Source organism: Dryobates pubescens, chromosome Z (genome assembly GCF_014839835.1).
Source record: "Dryobates pubescens isolate bDryPub1 chromosome Z, bDryPub1.pri, whole genome shotgun sequence".
NCBI classification, from domain to species: domain Eukaryota; kingdom Metazoa; phylum Chordata; class Aves; order Piciformes; family Picidae; genus Dryobates; species Dryobates pubescens.
The window spans coordinates 107,307,525-107,322,861 of record NC_071657.1 but is presented as its reverse complement, the minus strand read 5'-3'; the positions used below and the strand labels follow the sequence as shown (position 1 = coordinate 107,322,861).

General features: G+C 36.4%; 1 protein-coding gene across 1 annotated transcript in view; it reads right to left on the bottom strand.

Moving 5' to 3' along the window:
- ORC5 (origin recognition complex subunit 5) overlaps window positions 1-15,101 on the bottom strand; it is a 57,999-nt gene extending 42,898 nt beyond the window's left edge. Inside the window, exons 1-10 of the mRNA XM_009902256.2 lie at window positions 14,911-15,101; window positions 13,920-14,012; window positions 12,109-12,303; window positions 8,456-8,530; window positions 5,637-5,748; window positions 5,190-5,320; window positions 3,912-3,960; window positions 3,270-3,360; window positions 1,959-2,011; window positions 1,540-1,652 (exon numbers count right to left, since the gene is read on the bottom strand). Coding sequence (XP_009900558.1) covers window positions 1,540-1,652; window positions 1,959-2,011; window positions 3,270-3,360; window positions 3,912-3,960; window positions 5,190-5,320; window positions 5,637-5,748; window positions 8,456-8,530; window positions 12,109-12,303; window positions 13,920-14,012; window positions 14,911-15,021 — 1,023 coding nt within the window. The 5' untranslated portion in view covers window positions 15,022-15,101. The remainder of the gene's footprint in view (window positions 1-1,539; window positions 1,653-1,958; window positions 2,012-3,269; window positions 3,361-3,911; window positions 3,961-5,189; window positions 5,321-5,636; window positions 5,749-8,455; window positions 8,531-12,108; window positions 12,304-13,919; window positions 14,013-14,910) is intronic.
- Window positions 15,102-15,337: the final 236 nt, after the last annotated feature.

The following is a 15,337-nucleotide window of genomic DNA, read 5'->3' as shown; positions in this document are numbered from 1 at the left end:
TTCTTTTTTGTTTTAAAGACTACCTTTCAAACCAACTTCATTTTCTTCTCTCAATGCACTGCGAAGCTCTTGAATTTTCACACAATTAACGGCAGGACTGCCAACTGTTATTTCTTTGCTCTCTCAGGTTGTCAGCACTCCAGGCTGCCACAAACTGACTTTAGCTGCAGTACACCCTAGCACCTATCCCAGTAGTGCAGATCAGCAGCTCAAAGACTATCTTTTTGTTAGAATCTTTTTCACTGTCTAGCAGTCCAGTTAAAGTAACTCCAGAGAGCACCTGTCTGTAATTCACTTGCAATCTCATTATAAACTATTAAAATCACATTCTATTTTGAAGTCCACGACTCAAAAACATTCAGAATTAAAGTGTAGGGGGTTTTAAGCTTTGTTTCAGCTATCCCTGAAATTCACCTTAGTACCTGATAAGTGACTAACTGCTATCAGATGATATATGTAGGAAGAATAGTAACTTATCCTGCTTCACTGACTGAAATACCTTCACAGTCCCTGCTTCAAAAACCTTAGAAGCTCATGTTTATTGTACAAAAGTGTAGTAGGGTTCACATGCATGAGTGGGAACTAAGTTCTGGGAATCTAGAAAAGGAGAAAAGAAATTAAATTGAAAAGATGGTTCAATGTGCACAAATGAGAAAGATGTAGTATTTTTTGATAACGTATTTTACAGACTTGAGTCTTGTAAGCTTTCCTCTTTCTCTGAGTTCCAAGACTGATAATCAAAAAACCTGGGCAAAATCAGTTCTTTAGCAAATAAAACTCTTACAAAAAAGTTCCTTTGGCCAAGGCAGAAGAACAGAAGTTGCCCATAAAACAACCCATGTCAATCTGTACTTACTACCAGTAATTCTCCACTCAGGAAAGGACTAGAGAGGAGGGTGAAATACCTACAACTTCCAGTGTAAGATCACATCAGAAACATGAAATGCATATTTAAGCTAAAAATGTATCAATGTGTTATCAGTGGGAGCTGCAGTAACTTCTCAAAACATGTATCTACAACTTTTTTTCAAAAGGGAAGAAGAAAGCAAGCATACGTTTAACAAATTGTCTTGTTCTTGTTTCCTTCAGTTGTTCACACCTACCATGAATGCCAGACACTGACACATGAACACCACACAGTAATGCACTGTTATTTTACCTCACTAAAGGCTAAAGCAGGTGTGGGCTGTCTTTTACCTCAAAATTTAAGTGTAGCTCTTACCTAAGGACATTGCAGGCACTCCACTAAAATCTTTACAAAGCAAAGCTACATCAACTCATAAAACCAAATCAATGCTTGTGCTAAAAAAGAAAAAAGTGTTACACACATATGGATATGAAAAGGGCACTGGGTTTATCAGACATTAAAAATTACAAGGGATCATGACCAACCAGAGTACGTGACCTACAGAAAAATGTCCTGTTGAATAAATGAACCACACGGAAAGCTGAAAAAGAATGGTTGAAGTTTTAAAAGTGGAAATTCAGTATGCAGGAACCCAGTAAACCACACTAAAAAAAAAAAAGAAATTTCAATACCTTGATAAAGAACCTCTTATCTGTCCTAACAGGATTGTAGGAGGCAAGGTAAGCAGCTATGAGAAGGAATTTGGAGTAATAAGGAAGTTCCACATGTGTATGTGCAGAAAGTCCTAAAAAATAAAGAGTATAGGTGTTACCAAGCCCCTCTGTGAACATCCAAAGATTTCAAACTGAACTTGTTCATAGGCCATGAAGATGGTCAGAGGGCTGGAGCACTGCTCCTATGAGGACAGACTGAAAGAGTTGGGGCTGCTCAGTCTGGAGAAGAGAAGGCTCCAGGGTGACCTAATTGTGGCCTGCCAGTATCTGAAGGGGGCCTACAAGAAGGCTGGGGTGGGATTTCTCAGGATATCCCATAGTCATAGGATTAGGGGGAATGGAATGACAAGGCCCTGTGGAGTTACTGTATTTGATACCTTTCAACTGCCCAGGTTCTCCATCGTCATGCTGTAAGCGCTCCCACTGTGAGCTAAAAGACAGATCATGCAAGCATATCAAGAGGAAGCATCTATTAGTCTTTTAAAGAACACTAACTGCTCGGTATATGTGTACGTTAATTTCACACATGGCTAGGATACAGTAAGAGAATAAGTAATTACTACTTGGTATTTTTAACACCTTGCATGTAAGTCCCAGCAATGTACAAACTATGAGGATTTGGGGAAAAAAAAATGCAGAAAATAATGTTATGCTGATGTGTAAAAGTGAGTCCAAGGTAATTGTAAAATACCAATGTATTTCCTTTAACTACCATCATCTACTATCTATAGTTTCTAAGTTTTAAGAACAATACAGAACTGAATAAAAAGTATTAAAATACTACTAGTGTATATTTCTTTTTCTGCTTAGTAACTGTTTAAGCTCATGAGAACATCTAGCAAAGACTTCTACACAACCAGGTTCAGTTACTAAATACTGCATGGCCTCGATGACATTCAAAGGAAAGAAATCACTGTATTTGTATTAAGATGAAGAAATCAAACACTACCGGATTATCTCTTTTTACACGGTGTAACATCAGAATCACTCATCTTAAATATGGAGAAGACATTAAATCTGAGCTGATCATTACCATTAAAAAAAAAAACTACACCACTACCTTTCTTTCTAGCAGTCTGGGTGTTTAGGAAATAATCCAAGAAAAACAGCCCATTACCAGGATAACAGCTTTTGATTTTGTCAATAAAGGTAATTCCATATAAGGACAATTTTGCCCTTGGACAAGAAAATAAGGGGTCAGAAACCTACCTCTATGACACAAGATAAAGAACACAGATGATCAGAATCTGTAATGTCTCATAAGAATTTTGAAGCTTGCCTGCATCCCTGGTACAGAGAATCAGCCACGTCAACTTTACAAGTGTGTCTGAAACTCTGCCCATATATTCTGGTGAAGGATTCTCATGCTTGGCAATTTAGTACATGACGAAAAATGGATTGCTCTGCATGACCATCAGAGAAAAAGAGAAGACAACCTACAGCCATTGCTTTACTTGCTGAGTATTCCATATGCTACAAATAACATTTTACTTAACAATTTCCTCCTGTTATACCCATATACCATATGGCACAAAAGAAATGCATATTAAAGAAAAAAGGTTCTTTCTATCTATCTAGCAAAAATGAAAAGCTAGCCATGAAACACAATGGACAGAGTAAATATTTATAGACAGGAAGCTTGTTAAACACACCAACATCCACAAAATACCCCTCTTCTCCCAAATTACCTGGATATTTCCCGGAGATAAACAGTCTGCATTGCCTTCTTCAAATGAGGTTCAATGTTTTTCCACAGTTTGCGGGTATCACGTTCATTTGCTGCACCAAGCCAGAATTAGCTGTTAAACATTTAACTCCTACAACACTAAAACCCTGATACTGAAACAGTCACAGACATGGCATCTTAAGTCTAACACCCTGTCTCTGAAACACTGTATGAAGATGATACTGCATAATCATCCATTTGCAAGTACATACTGCCATAAAGGCCATTTCTCTGCAGTTTATTCAAAGACACTCTAGGACAGCTTAGAAGAACCTCTGGTTTAATTCTCTCCTCTTAGCCTTGACAGAGAAATGACTTCTCTTGATGCTTTGCAGAACTCCTGGGGGTTGAGCAAGGAGAAAGATTTATAAGAGGGAAGCAAGTTTTCATGTTATTCCCATCTGACTTCATAAAACACCACCACCAAAGGTAACCTACTGCTTCTGCTGCAAATGCTGCCTACTGGGTTCAACTGGAGCAAGCAATGCTCCTCTGATCAAAGAAATAGTCACCCAAAAATGAGGATTGAAGCAAAATCCTCCACAAAACCCACAGCAGGGCACCTGCACTCTCATACACATGCTCAAATTCAACAGCAGCTCACCTTCTCCTCTGACCACAGGTTCACAGTATTTCGAAAAATTGAGAACTGCCTACAGAAAGCAAAAAGTACAAGACATTAGTAAGTAACTCTGTCTTTGGATAAGCTACAGAAGCTATCAGGCAACATCTTTCATTACTTTGAAAAACCAACGAATAAGTCAATAGTAATGCCACCTTACACAAACACTAGCAGAAATTATTTAAAAAAAAAAATATAAGGGAGAGAGGGGGCAAGGAAAAGGGAGAGAGGGAAAAAAGAAAGACTAAAAAACAGGCAAGAAATCCAAACCCAAACCCCTGATAACACATTCCATATACAACTCTTGTCTCTATCTTACCTTAGGCAAGAGAGTCTTTTTTACAAGGTTGTAATCTAGATTCTTTCCAACATCAGTATTGCACAAAATTTTCTAAAACAGCAATCCTCCTCCTGTTGTCCTACTGTACACCTTATTAAATGTCTATGTTAGTATACAGAACTCAATGCAGTAACTTCCACATATATATCTAACTGCAAAATATATCACTAATAATCATGCCTAATAACATACATGTTCCATGTCATTGAAAAAATTTGGTTCTGTCATTGCCTTTAATAGAAAGGACTTATCAAGCACAAGAAGAATTTAAGGTCCAATTATGTAAAATCATTTCATTGTGTTGGTCTTTCACACACATGTAAATGCTACACAATACTATACTTAGTAATAGACATACAAGCTTTCATCACTTTTATCACCTTATCCCAGCAGGTAAAAATAGGCAGCATAGCATTCTCAGTCCCTCAGATATTCAAGGAACAGCTTAAGCCCAAAAACCACAACAGAAGTTCTAGGATGGATGAACCATAGCCAGTCTGACATCTCCTTAGGGCAACTTTTGTTGTAGAAAACTGCAAAGGTAACCCTTCACAGCCACCAAAGCAATCACAACCTTCATTAAGGATTTTTACAGAAACTGCTTTTATAAGCTATCAAATTCTTAAGAGAGTAGATTTAGACTACATTTAAGAAATTTTTTATGATGAGAGTGTTGAGGTACTGGAGTAGGTTGCCAGAGGGATGGTAGATGCTCTATCCCTGGAAACATTCAAGGTTAGGTTGGATGGGGCTCTGAGTAACCAGATCTAGAAGTCCCTGCTCACTGCAAGACCTTTAAAAGTCTCTTTCAACTTAAAACAGTCTATGATTCTATGATTTATTCAACCTTCAGAGTTCATTTGGGGGAAAAAAAAAAATGAACCAACCAAACAAAACAATTCTAAAGGAGCTAATCTCACCAGATGCTGAAGTTCTTTCAGGTCCCTACAGACCATGTAGAAGACACCAAGCAGAATATTGATATACGCAGCATAGAAATCTGCAGAATACAATGGGGGATGATTCTGAGACAGGATCTTCTGCAGGTGTCCTGTTTAAACAAAAACAAGTTTTGCTTATACAAAGCTAACTTAAACCGACTACTTTTTACAAGTTAAGTGGAAAATTAAAACTGTAATCATAAATTTAAAAAAAATAAAATCCCCCAAAACCTACAGTGATTAGAAGAAGTAGCCAGTGTAACGGATCTACAATGTTAACTTGAGATGTTTTGGCAAGTGGGAAAAGTCTTTCAGAGGCTGTGTGAATACAGACTTTCACACTCCAGTAGCTATTACATATTCTGGATTCTGTAAAAGGTACAGTGTTACTCAATTCTTGAAAAACAGATTAAAGAATGAGTTTACCAATGCTGTAGTCAGGAAAATACAAGGTGACTGGCTCAAGGCATCCGGTGTTTGGGCGGAACAGTTCCCACACTATTTCACTGAGCAGGACAACGGTCACATTTGTGTCAGTCTACACAGCAAGAAAAAGAAAGGAAAAACAACACTGCATGTTACAGCATCAATCAGAAAAATTATCACTGTGACTCCTCTGTTCCACAAAAATCACCACATTCACAGTTCAATACAAATTACTAGCATAGCAATGAAGCTTCAGCTGGCCTAACCAAGCAGCTGACGAACTTGCTGATTTTCATAATTACACAGGATTTCTCTGCATCCCTTGCCAATTCACTGACATGTAAGCTTTGTGGGGTGATAGAGCTCTGGCACTAGATAATACCAAATAGATTCCATACATAATTAAACCCAGTCTCTCGGAACAAACAGGAGGAGATAAAAAGCAAAGAATGTTCAATGCTTTCTGAAACCAAGCTATTTATTACTCGCATTTTAAAGCTAAGTTGGTCCTTAAAAGCAAAAAAGAAACCATCCCAAACCAAAAGCACAGTATTTACTGTGTACTCCGCCAACTGCTTTACTAGTTACAAACAAGGCTTGTACATACTAGCATCTTCTTTTTAAACAAGTTTTTATTGACAATGTACTTGCCTTGAGTTTGCTGTTTTGGTCAATCGGTAACAAAAAACTTCACACTAAAAACAATATTCCTTCTTTTTCCATCATCCTTCAATATATTCAGGGTTAATTTGACTTGATGATCTCAAAGGTCTTTTCCAACCTGGTTAATTCTGTTCTATAATAGGAAGCTGTGAAGAAAATGGCTCATTCTAATGTTATGCAAGGTTTCCCATATTAGAAGTTCTGCATTAAAAAATATGCTTTAAAATGTCATTCTTCAAGAACATTTCAAATCTCTTGAGGCACCTCAATAAAAAAAAGGAAGTAATGTGATTGATTTGGAAATTCTTAATAAGAGCTGTGAACAACTTGAAAAGTTTAAATGCAATTCCCCTTCCCTGAAATGAAGGGAGAATCATCTTTTATTTATTTTTCCCTGCTTCCTGCCAAAGCAGCACTTACCCTTATTTATTTTTTCTTCTTGTATGGAACTTTTTTTCCTTTTGATAAGAGAGTATCTTTCCACAGATTTCTTTGAATTGTGTTCTACCCGATTGCCAAGCATTTTAGTGGAGAAAAGTAGTAAGGTACTTTCAGTTCAGTCTCTGACAGACTTTCCAATATTAAAAACTTAGGTAGTCCCCCCCATAATCCTCAGAGAAATCAAACATCCTATGACCTATTCTTTCCCAACAATCCCTCAGTTCCATGAAATATTTCACCAGTAATGAAGTTTCTTGTCTTCTTTCACTCCAGGAAAAGAAGTGATGCAGTAGATGTGCTCCTACAACACTGCTCTGTAACATCAGCCACACAACAGTTTTACAAAGACTCAGTCCTGAATCCAGAATTTAAGAAACTGCAATCTCAGCATTCAAGAAGGCTGACAAAGTTATTTGGAGGTTACTTCTGAATTTGAGGGTGTTTCTCTAGCGTTTAAGTTTTAGCCTATGTTGGTTTTGTTTTTTCTTTTTTAGTTGCTGAACAACATCACAGGCCTAAGCTTTTCTTCTTGCTCTGTCAGACAGGTTGTTTCTGCTTCAGGGGCAGCAAAATCCAGGTCAGGGGCACAACAAACAAAAAGAGCCAGAAAATACACCAGCAGCCAGGCATAAGAACACAACTGTAAATCAGTCTTCATTCAGTAAACAGGAAAAAAAAAAAAATTTAAAAAAAAAAAAAAAATCAATGTCACCAAAAGATTAAGAGTACCACACAGAAGTCTTGAGATAAAGTATCATTTCAGCTATTGAGATGTTCAGACATTTTGAAGTACCACCATCTCCTGGTTTTGTTTTCAGTTTCTTTCTTGGAGAATGCACCATTTCCCCTAACCCAAGGAATAAGCTTTGATACTTCAGAAAGGGGAAAGCAAAAACCACAGTGGTTTACTCCCACTCAGAAACATACTGTGACACAATCCCATTGCAAGTGCAAAAACTCTGCCATCATAAAGCACAATCACAGCTGCTGAGCCATGCAGCTCACAATTAAATAGCTAGTGGTCCAGTGACCATCCTCCAGCCGGTCACCACACCAGGTTGTGAAGTTTCACATAGCAGAAATTTGAGGAAGACAAACGTTCCCCAAGTTGTAAATTCATGCTTACAATGCTTAATTTACTGCAGGTAGCTAAGCTCTCTAAATCAGCTGCTGACTCAGAAGAAGGTTTTGCATTCCCATGCAAACATATAACAAACTCTTAAAGAGAGTTGATTCATTTGTGCCAAGCCAGTAAGAGCTATCTTGAAGCTTTTTGTTATGGTCTGACTGGTATTTTTTTTCCAATTATTAAAAAAAAAAATTATTACAAATGAAAAGTAGAAAACACGCACATTGTTCTTAAACCCAAAAATATTCTAGAAAAGACTGCTATCCATCTGACACTGGTCTCACATGACTCTACAATAGATAGGCATTGTAAAGCAAGATACTACTGAACAGAATTTTTTAAAAAACCTAAGAATCCAAGAAAGGAAAAAAAAACAAAACAAAACACACCACACCACACACACACCAACCAACAACCTGTCAATGATTAAATTCTCCCCTGTTTTCTAGTTTTCGCCACTCCAATTTGACTGCAGCTTTTTAAATCTAAAAAAATCATTTCTGTTCATCAGTGAGCCTAGATGGGAAAATAGCATGTTTAGTTACTTCCGTTATACATATTAATTTTTTTTCCCACACACACTTACCAACTCCTGAAGCCTGAGAAAGGATGGCAGGATGTTTGCTTCCATTTCCCTCAGCTGCTCTGCTCTATCCAGCACCTTTTAACAAAACAATGATCTTATGTAGACAGTGGCATTTTCCATTCTGACATAGACTCATTCTTTGCTCATGGAAACTCATTTCCCCAATGGTCCTTGAACAGCAGAAACCACTGAAATATCAAGACCCCTTAAAGAAGCAACACTGGAGTGATTACTTCTTCAGGTGTGCTTCCAGGAAGCCCTAGCAGCTTCACACCTGGGAAAAAAAACACAAGAAAACAATCCCCAGACAAGCAACATTCTCATGTCTTGAGGCACTAAGAATTAAAACCTAAATATAACAGTTAAGAATATCACTGCCAAAGCCATGATATGATATGATATCACTAACAACCACTGAAAGCTCAATTTTTGTCCAAATTTCTTCTTAGATTATCACAGTATCCCAGCACATTAGAGGTTGGAAGGGACCTCCAGAGATCATCGCATCCAACCCCCTGAAAAGCATGATCACCTAGGGTAGTCCACACAGGAATGCATCCAGACAGGTTTTGAATGTGTGCAGAGAAGGAGACTATGTAGTACTGTAGCATTATATGAACATGCTAATGGTAGGAGAGCTATTTTTTTCCCCTCAAAGAATTTATTTCTCAGAAATAAGAGCTGATATTTTCAAATTAGCTACCAACTGAAACTTACACAGTTGAATTTTCAGATAGATTTTTCTTGTCATAGTTTGCACCCAAGAAATGTACAGAATTTACTGTAGTGCATGCAAACCCCTCATAGCACTAACAAATATGTAACACTTCCTCAACTAAAGAGGAAACACTTTATCTAAACAACTACAATAGTTTGGAACCTAGAGTCTCCAATTAGGAACATGAAAACATGCATGGATATTCTTTGACCAAGAGAAATTAAATCATATTCCCAGCATAATTTGTTCCTGTCAAGATTTTTAAAAATAGAAACATTTCTTCTATGCTTTATTTACTACTTACAATATAAATCTAATTTCTAATTACTGCGGTTGAAAGAGAAACTAGAGACCCCAAGAAAATGGTATTTTTCTATTTCCTTACTTTTTCTCCACACATCAAAACATTAAGATAGCTATCATTTCTGTTGCCCACAGTAAGAAGAATTTTATCTAGGCAACCAAGAAGCATTTTTTGAAAACTGTATTTCAAAAGCACACCATACAAGAAAATTTCTGAAAGCACCACTCACCTCTGCAATGCTAACTCATACTGCTCAGGAATTTATGTAAAACTACAATATATGACTTTATACTGGCATTTGCTTCATAGGATAAACAACTTCAGGAATGAAGACTGCATTACACTACTGACCAAATAGAGGGTACGTATTTTTACTAACAGTATAGGGCTTATTGGACCCAGTGACATGCAGCACATACCAAACACAAAGCTTTAAGGTCTTGACCTAGGTACATCTTGTTTCTTAGTTAAGTGAGAAACAAACTGTGACCTAGCTCGTGGAGTATGTCAAGTGGTTCACAGAAACAGCCTACCCACAGGCCTATAAATGCATTCTTTAGTGATACAGATTTGTCAACCTTCAGCTTTTTAAAGAAAATATATTTTAGAACAGTAAAAACAGCATCTTGTTACTTCTCTAAAGTGCTAAACATTGTAAATGTGCAAATTACTACAAGTTGTATCTCTTCCAATTTTTCAAGTAATTAGAACGAATAAATTCATTTCTCACAAGTAATCAGAAGCATTCATCACGTATGCTTGGGTTAAGAGTAACATTTAGAATCCTCTGCTTGCAAGTAAACATTCATCTTAATTTGCTTCAAGTCAATTGGGCTGAAATTTTACATTATTTGCTATTGACATGAAACAGAATAAATCAGTGCAGCAGTGACAACACACGTTACCAGCACACTGGTCTTCCATCAGTCTCAGTTTAAACCACTCTACAGTAAATCATTACACTGGTTAATACATATTAATTGATTTCCCCTATTCCTGTGTGTTCCCATACAGAACTGAAATACTGATTTAATACTTAATTCTTCTGATTGGGCAACTATTTACATAATACAACAGAACCTTACTATAACCATTGATCAAGAACTTTCTAATTTTCTGAGCAAATCTAATCTTCATAAAATACATGAAGCATTATTTACTGATGTAGAACAGTTTTTTAATTCAAGCATTAATCTGAAAGTAAAATTTTAATTTATATAGTATTTTAGTGCTATATTTTTTAATTCTGGAATTGCTGAAGGATTCCAGTATCGTATTTCTGACAGCAAACTAAAATTAATGAGCTATGTATAACTTCTTACCTATTTTAAGTACTGGTACATTTTTTCCTCCATTCAATTTTTAAAGAAGTATATCAAATTTATTACCCTTGTCAGCTGTAGGCAACTATGAGATAGGGCTGTTTTCACTAAACATAGTATGAAGTTATTTAACTCAGTGGTTAAGTATTTTAAAATCTAAATAAAGTGTATGCAACTATAACCTGTGAAACAGAATGAAGAATGTTCATTGCAAGTAAGAGCTTCTTGTTTGATTGTGAAAAAAACAAAGCAGTATACCTGCTGACTGCTGTGAGAAACATGCTGAGTGATTACTCAGGACCATCAAGCTTTCAGTCTTGAACTACTTCCAAGTTTTCTTAAAGAATCAATTTTGCCTCTTCTCAAATCCCCTTAAGTTCTACCATCTTTTTCAAGTCCAAAATGCCTACACAGAGTACCCACACATCACTAATATTGTGGCATTCATATTTTCAAGATAACAGATTTTGTTCAACAAAGTAGTTTTAAGGAGTCTGTCCTATTGTGTGCCTGAAATGTTTCTGTGTTCATCTCTCATTATACTGTCAGACATCAGCAAATTTTGACTCCAACAACACAAAGACAAAACAAACAAAACCCCAAACAAAACCCCACCAACAACCAACCAAAACAAACCAACCCAAAACCTAGCATTCTAGTAAATACTGGTTTAATCATTCCTGTGGTCTAGATTGTGATTATTTTTCCTGTCGTCTGTATGTTTCTTCCACTTGAGTATATCATCAAAATTTTCATTGTAGCCTTTTTTTTTCCCCCCCATTTAAATTTCAAAAGCACAGTTCTTGTCTCTGGGGGTCACAGGCGCAGCTGAAGATGTACAATCTCAACAGCACTATTAGAGATGAAATGCATTTTAGCTCTGTCATAGAACTTCTAACTTGAACCTGCTCTAGCCTACTAGTTCTTGTCATTTGCATGCTCCACAATTCACATCTGTTCTGCTTCCCAATTTTGCTTTCTCATTAGTGAAGCTACCTTCACAAGAAAACAGACAAGCAAATACAGACTCTCTGTATCTTAACATTATTGTATACCTAATTTAACTTTGAAGTACAATTCATATTCATTATTAGTCATGCTATACAGGTTTTGTGTATAAAGTGTTCTAAACCCATGAAGAATACAGAACCTTACCTGAAACCAGTAATGCAGTATTAACAGATTTTGAATTAAGTCCATAGGGAAATTTTGTGAAGACTTACTTATAATGCACAAACAAATTATTAATAACAATTATTCACTCCCTCTTAACCAAAATAAAACTGGATATTACAATGAAATTACTTACAATGTATAATGTTTGATCTTGAAGTTCTCGACTTGCAACAGCTTGTTTAAACAGGCGTACGAAGTCGTTCAAGGTATCACAAGGCACATGAGAACTCTGTTCTGCCTCAGAATATCTTTGCAGCTGGATGAGAATTTCTTCTAAAAGAAGTCGTGAAGTAAAGCATTCCACGCAGTTCACAAACACATGAGGAAGCTGGAGGGTAGAAAAAAGATACAACTCTATTTGGCTCTCAGCGTAAATACTCCAAAGTCAGTTTTCCTTTCCAAATGAGATACTGAAAGAAACCACACCCTGACGAGAGGATAGAGAAAACAAAAACACTCTTGCCAAAACAGAATTATTATTTATGTACTTAGTCAAAATATTATGTACCACAAAGCAAAGAGAGATCTGATGAATCCTCATACAGAATATGCTGTGTATCTTCTAACTACACTTAAAATTTGTGAGCAATAAGCAAAAAAGAACTAAATAGAATGCAGATGAAAGCAAAGTCAGACAACTGCAACACATTACAGTATCAGAAAATAGTCCATTACAAACTACAGGGTCTGGATAGCACAAATTTCTCAAACTTATATTACAAAGCAAGTAATCTAGAAGCACACTCCCCAGAATTACTCTGAATGTTTTTAGTATTCACTGCATACAAATGAAAGCATAAGCTTCTGTATCAGACATGTAATCAGCCTGCTTGTGACCAACATTTTTATAAAACTAGGGCCTTTTCAGAGTAAAGGGAATGTGTGAAAAACAGGGCATGAGACACTAAGGCAATCCATGTATCAGTTCAGTAATATTGAAAAGCTAGGCACTTGTGCATAAATAAAAGACACTACGAAGTGCAAAACAGCACCAGTATGCAAACCCACATCAGGGAAAAAACGTAATTTTCTAGCACCTATATTTTTAAGAAATACATTATTTGCATAGCTCCATACTCTCTGCTGAGGCATATGCTTTTTTATATACTGAACATTAAAACCTCTGGAAAACAAGTATCCCAGTGAATAATATGTGTTACCTACAAAATTAAACTTCTGATACAGGAATGAGTGTGTAACAAACCAAACAACAACAAAGAAAATCTAAGTACTTCATCCCAATGAATGCAACATTCCTCTAGGGTCTGCAAAACCAGGTACCCCTATCAGAGAAAGCGGCAGTTGCCTGGTGTTCAGCCAGTGATTTTTCACCACTTCTGACTCACTTCTGTTTTCAGCAAACTTGAGTAAGTTTAAGCTCTTAGGGTGACATTTATATAGGCCATACACACCCAAATCAATATAATTGAGTTTATTAACAAACTGAGTGAAACAAAATTTCACTACAGCAAATTCTTCTGTTTTCCTTCTCACAAGTAAAAATAAGTTTAAGGAAGAATTGCAAGAAGATTCAAGAAAAGATTGAAGTGACTCTTAGACTGAACCTCAGAATCATTATCATGGTTTAGTGACCATGATGGTGTTGGGTTGATTTTATACTTGATCTTTGAGGTCTTTTCCAGCTGAAACAATTCCAGGGTTGTATGAGTATTTTCTTGTCACCAGGGCTATTTCGAAATTTGGCTCCTTAGAGCTTTTTTAGGTAAGTTATTATGATTTGCATCTCAGTAAATACCACCTTTATTTTATTCTAAGAGCAGTTGTGAGAAGAGAGATGCATTCACCACAGTAAGCAGAAAAGAAGAATCAAGAAGACTGAAACTGATGAGAAAAGAAATCATTTTGAGAAAGCAGAAGCTAAGTTAGTGGGACCACCTGTTACAAACAAATTTTAAATTCAATATTCATTGTGAATATTCTTACCTGTAAGGTGTTTAGAAGAGTGTGCATCACATAGGTCTTTCCACTAGCTCTATGTCCATAGATAAAGATGGATGGAAAACTAAACTGCTCACGCTAGGAATAAAAACAAAATTAAAAAACAGTTGTTGCTGTTTCAGTTCTTCTTTCACATTCAACAGATGAAAGATTTATCAATGAAGTTTCCCTCCAGAAGAAAAGTTATCTTTTAAATTGAGGCATTAAATATGAACTATGTCAATTATCAGGGGATCAGTGTGATCAAGTTTTATGTTTCACCTTCACTGAAATGTTGGGAGAAAAGTCCCAAGAATCAAGTATCCCATAAAGCTACCAGTGAAACTGCTATAACAACATGGTACATTTCTCATGGGAAAACAAACAAAAAACCAAGCAAGCAAGCAACAAAAACACACTGAAAGAAGGTTGGGGGGGCGGGGGGAGAGGGAAGTAGTGGGCTCCTACCTCAAATTAGTTAGTTAACTGAAGCAAAATCTTGGCAAGCACCAATTGCAAGCCTTACATCATCCTAACCTCTGCAAACACTAGCATCAAAGAAAAAAGAACTGCATGGTTTGGTGGAGGAGATGGTCAAAGACCCTGCTCTTCTTTCACAAGACAGTATTTGACTTAGTACCTCTGTTTCCTTAATGGTACTAACACTGTATGTTTCATAGACTATTTTCGTTAAGATACAAGCAAAATAATAAAGTTGTTCTTTTTATTTCATTCTGAACAAGTACTTATTTTTCTGCCTTTCTCATTTCTAAGAATTGTGTATATTGACTTAAAAAATTAATGCAAAAATAAATTTGACAAACACTTTTTATGAATGTCAAGCGTTAGGCTGGGCCGACCATTGAATGACTAACAGATGCTCTTAACCCCTCTCTCTTCCCCTTTTGTACCATCACAAAAATGCCCTTAAATGCCTTCTCCCTCAGACAGCAGAACACCTTTGTTCTGGTCAAACATGCAATATAAAAAGCATTACCTCTCCAAATATGGACAGCAACAAGGACACTTGGGATTCTCGACAAGGCACCAAACTTTCTAACTGAAGCAGCTTAGCTGCTGGGTATGCTGGATGTTCAAGATTAGGCATTTTGACGTTCTTGCAGTTAGTCACCTAAACATGCATATCCCATTTGAGGTGCAGAGAAAAAATAAAATTATCTGGAAAATAAAAAGTTTTAATTATCATTTCCTGGAAAGGGAAATGAACAAATGAACAGGAATTCTAGCCCAGGATAATAGTATCATTATAACAGATTTAACAGACTTCATCAATATCAAGCTTTACTTTGTAAGGCATTACACAGACATTTTCACAGCACAGAGAATAAAATAATATTTAAAAAGCCCAAACAAACAAAAAGGGAAAAGCATATAGGATATGATCAAAGCAATATAACAAATTA